General features: G+C 35.9%; 2 protein-coding genes across 6 annotated transcripts in view; both read left to right on the plus strand.

Moving 5' to 3' along the window:
• The window catches only part of LOC111443283 (haloacid dehalogenase-like hydrolase domain-containing protein Sgpp), a 21,203-nt gene that overhangs the window by 15,029 nt on the left and 1,791 nt on the right, over positions 1-4,383 (plus strand). The gene's annotated exons all lie outside the window — the stretch shown is intronic.
• LOC111442920 (regulator of nonsense transcripts 1 homolog) overlaps positions 1-4,383 on the plus strand; it is a 12,688-nt gene that overhangs the window by 5,498 nt on the left and 2,807 nt on the right. For all 5 annotated transcript variants that reach the window (XR_002710412.1, XR_002710417.1, XM_023080516.1 and 2 more), the window contains exons 13-21: positions 423-565; positions 642-713; positions 793-921; positions 2,354-2,509; positions 3,009-3,122; positions 3,223-3,321; positions 3,390-3,467; positions 3,934-4,068; positions 4,237-4,311. Coding sequence is in view for 3 of the 5 variants with exons in the window: in XM_023080516.1 (XP_022936284.1) it covers positions 423-565; positions 642-713; positions 793-921; positions 2,354-2,509; positions 3,009-3,122; positions 3,223-3,321; positions 3,390-3,467; positions 3,934-4,068; positions 4,237-4,311 (1,001 nt within the window). In the remaining 2 variants the exon portion in view is untranslated. The remainder of the gene's footprint in view (positions 1-422; positions 566-641; positions 714-792; positions 922-2,353; positions 2,510-3,008; positions 3,123-3,222; positions 3,322-3,389; positions 3,468-3,933; positions 4,069-4,236; positions 4,312-4,383) is intronic.

Below are 4,383 nucleotides of genomic sequence, written 5' to 3' on the forward strand. Positions count from 1 at the left end.
GGGGAGGTGATTATTGTTTTTGTTGGGGGTTTTAGCTACCAAAATTATCGTTCAATGAGGAGTTAAAAAATGCTCGGTTTATTCCCCCCCAAAAAAAAAAATGAAAAGAAAGAAAAAGGAAAGGAAAATCAATAAGATGGACCCCCGTGTTTTCACTTTGCTGCTGTTCCTAACTTAGGATTCTGAAAATTACTTGTTGTTGAAAGCCCGAAAAGAGGCTTCAAAAAAAAAAAAAAAAAAAAAAAAAAATCTTTAAATGCTGTTGCTGCCTGTATAATTATCCTAATAACCACTTTTTATTCCTTAGCCTATTTCTTATTTATTTTAAATTTTGGTGGATAGTTGCTTTAGTTAGTGTGTTTCCCTTATTTCTCTTATTCCCTTGTTCAATAACACTTCCTCTCATTTTCTAATTAACACAGGAGAGTTGTCTAGCAGTGATGAGAAAAAATATAAAGCCCTTAAGAGAGCTACAGAGAGGGAAATTTCACAGAGCGCAGACGTTATTTGTTGCACATGTGTTGGTGCTGGAGATCCTCGCTTGTCAAATTTTAGATTTCGTCAGGTTAGACCAATCTTGTCTGTTGTATGCTTACGTGAAAGCAAAGAACTTAAAACTTAAAGATTCTACCTTGGTTTAGGTTCTTATTGATGAGTCAACTCAGGCAACAGAACCTGAATGTCTCATTCCTCTTGTTCTTGGAGCAAAGCAGGCATGTGGAGTCTTCAGTTCAGGATGTCATCTATTAAAGTGGTTGCTTTCCTTTCTTCTACTGACTTTTCTTGTTATAGGCTGTTCTTGTTGGTGACCATTGCCAACTGGGACCTGTTATTATGTGCAAAAAAGCAGCACGTGCAGGACTGGCCCAATCCCTTTTTGAGCGTCTCGTTCTTCTTGGTGTGAAACCAATTAGGTTGCAGGTATTAGGTTTTTACACTGCATATGTTTTCAAGGGTGCTCGTTAATTTTATCTCAATTTTGATATTCAATTATGGAAAGTTTCTCATCTTAGTTTGTTATAACTCACTATGATACCTGCGATCTAGCTATTTGGCATGCATTACAATTTATATTGACGGTTTTTTTACCATTAACCATCCTGGGTTGACCTAGTGGGCATTAAGGCCCGACATAAATAATGAAGTATTTAAAGAGAATGAATTCAATTTATGGTAGTTACTTACACAGGAAATCCTACAAGTTTTTTAGGGAGCAAAATGTAGTAGATTCTAGTTGTCTCGTGAGATTAGTCGAGGTACGTGCAAGTTGGCCCAAACTCTTGTAGATGAAAAATGAAAGAAAAAGAACCATCATTTGCCATATAGGAAAGAGATTGCTCAGGGTGGTTTTTTTTTTCTTTTTCTTTTTCTTTTTTTTTTCTGGTAAGAAACATTTCATTAATAATATAAGATTACAATAAAAGTGGAGCTCCCAACCCAAGGAAATTCCAAGATGCTTTTCCAATGGGACAAAGGAGAAATAATGCTATAATCACCAAAGAACGAAGTGTTGTCTTTTGTCTTTGTAATAGTTCTGTTCCTTCCATATAGAATATAGGCAAGCTGTAGGAAAGTTCAACCACAATGTCTTCTTCTCCTTCTGAAACGGATGCCCCTCAAGAATGAGAGCAATTAACTATTGAGCAACATGACCATATTGCTAGTCATTGCCACGGAGATGGATAGAAAAATTGCCACCAAACGAGTATTTAATCAGATTCCAATAAGTAGTGATGAATGGACTGGTTATGTAAAGACGCCTCTTGTGTTTCAGCTCCCCCTTGCACATAATACAGTAGCTTGGATCTAAGGGTACTATTTTTGTACCATGAGAATCTGTATGCCCCAATTTTAGCCAGACTTTTAAGAAATGGAAGAAGTATATGGGGATCTTAGAAAGAACTAAATGTAGCAAGGGCGTGCTTCTTACTTGGGCTGAGTTTATTTTGTCCCATATTGGTAAATTTGAAAAGATCCTCTCATATTTGGGGTTGCAGAAATTGAAGGGATTTAGTACTTTTATTCAGCTGACCAAATGAGTTAGCAACAATTGATTAGTCAAGGTGTGTACAAGTGAGTCCGGATGCTCATCGATATAAAAAAAGAAGAGTTTGCAGCAATTAACCTAAACAAAAATGGGAGAGATTTTTCTTGATTAATGCTTTGATTTGTGTTATTTATTTATTTTTATTTTTTAAAATTTCTCGATTTGTAATTTATGTGTTAAAATACAAGAATTTCTATGATTTTGTTATCTCTGCTTTGAGTCTTATTTTTTCTATTAAGATAGTAATGCACATTTGGTTGCGTCAGAATTCTGATGACATGTTCTCCTTTTTCTCTTTTGTTGTAGGTTCAATATCGGATGCATCCATCACTTTCTGAGTTTCCTTCTAATAGCTTCTATGAGGGCACGCTACAAAACGGAGTTACCATCAACGAAAGGCAATCGACAGGCATTGACTTCCCATGGCCAGTTCCCAACCGTCCAATGTTCTTCTACGTCCAGGTATTAATGGATTTAGTTATTGTTTAGAATTTGAAGAACCAGAATGTATCAATCAGAGAGCAGAAAATGGAGAGGGATCTGTCTTGATCAAGAGGAGGAAGGAAGGGGAAGGGGGGGGGGGGGGGGGGGGGNGGGGGGTTCCATTTTGGAGCTACATGTCGATCTCTGATAGAAAAAAACTACAGAGAAGTTAGGATATTAGAATTAGTAGTCTTGGAAGGAGGAATATGCTCTAAGTTTGGAGATGTAGAAGTCCAATAAAACTAAAAACTTTATATGATGTATTTAGAGCTTTGAAGATTTTGACTGTATATCCTAAGGAATAAACGTCAATTGGACACTTCGAATGTATATTCTGTATTAAAGGAGAATGAATTCTTCAGTTTTGACATAGCATGTGTTCTGCTAACTTACCTCATGCGTGTGGTGTTTCTAAGTTGTAATTTTCTTCTGTTTTGCTTCCGTTCATGTTTTGAATTTTCACATTGAATATTTTTAGATGGGACAAGAGGAGATAAGTGCCAGTGGAACTTCCTACCTAAATAGAACTGAGGCAGCAAATGTAGAAAAAATTGTGACTACTTTCTTAAGGAGTGGTGTAGTCCCTAGTCAGGTACATTAGTTGTCATCTTCGGTTGTTAGGATGATACTCCTTTTTTTTTTTTTTTTTTTTTTTTTTTTTTTTGATGTATGCTATATACTGATTGCTATAGATTGGAGTTATCACACCGTATGAGGGACAAAGAGCATACATTGTGAACTACATGTCAAGAAATGGTGCTCTCAGACAGCAACTTTACAAAGAAATTGAGGTAATACTCATAAAGTGATTGCGGATATCCTTGCTACAAGATGCAATTTTGTACTGTTCTGTTAACAGGTTGCAAGCGTGGATTCATTTCAAGGAAGGGAAAAAGATTACATCATATTGTCATGCGTGAGGAGTAATGAACATCAGGTTAGTTACTACTAAAACATTTTCTGGTGTAGCTACTGTGTTTTTCGACTGAAACTTCGTTTGCAAACTCTTAGATTACCCATTCCTTCCCCTTAGTTATCTCCCCATGGATGTGGGGTGACATATGAAGCATGGTACTACTGCTTTGTTGAGAGTATAAAATGGGTTCTGAAATGAGATTATCGGATACAGTTATTTTGATACAAGGTTGTTCTATATATGTTCACTGGAGAAGGTAGTTATATCTTATATCTTTTATGCTTTTTGTGGCTCACCGATTCACTTGAAAATAGTAGTAGTGTACACTTTCTGATTGTTGTACCTATATCCTAGAAAGAATGTGACGAAACTTTAAGATGTTTAACATTTTAGTTTGTGGATCAATTATTTAGTTTGTTATTGTTCTCATTTTTTCTTTCAATAAGGTTGTCATTCTGGAGTAACTACTAAAGCCTATTCCTTTTAGGGCATTGGATTCCTTAACGATCCTCGCAGACTCAATGTGGCTTTAACACGAGCTCGATATGGTATTGTCATTCTTGGAAACCCAAAGGTTTTGAGTAAACAACCACTGTGGAATAGCTTATTAACACATTACAAGGTATTTTGTTCTCAACTATTATGTTTATATGGAATTTCTGTAAGTTATTGGAACCTCCTTCTGATGCAATATTAGTTATTGAGGTTCTTGATTTATTATGACATATTTTCATCTTTCATGTTTAAGCCTTTGCTGTGTTTCTGACTTGCTATCATCAATGTCTGGCAGGAACATGAGTGCTTGGTTGAGGGTCCTCTGAATAACTTAAAACAAAGCATGATTCAGTTTCAGAAGCCTAAAAAGGTAGACCGTTGTTAACTTTTTATTATTTTTATGCTTCGATAGATAGGGTGAGACTCCTTTTTTTTTTTTTTT

The sequence above is a fragment of the Cucurbita moschata genome, unplaced genomic scaffold (genome assembly GCF_002738365.1).
Source record: "Cucurbita moschata cultivar Rifu unplaced genomic scaffold, Cmos_1.0 Cmo_Scf00001, whole genome shotgun sequence".
Classification (NCBI taxonomy): Eukaryota; Viridiplantae; Streptophyta; class Magnoliopsida; order Cucurbitales; family Cucurbitaceae; genus Cucurbita; species Cucurbita moschata.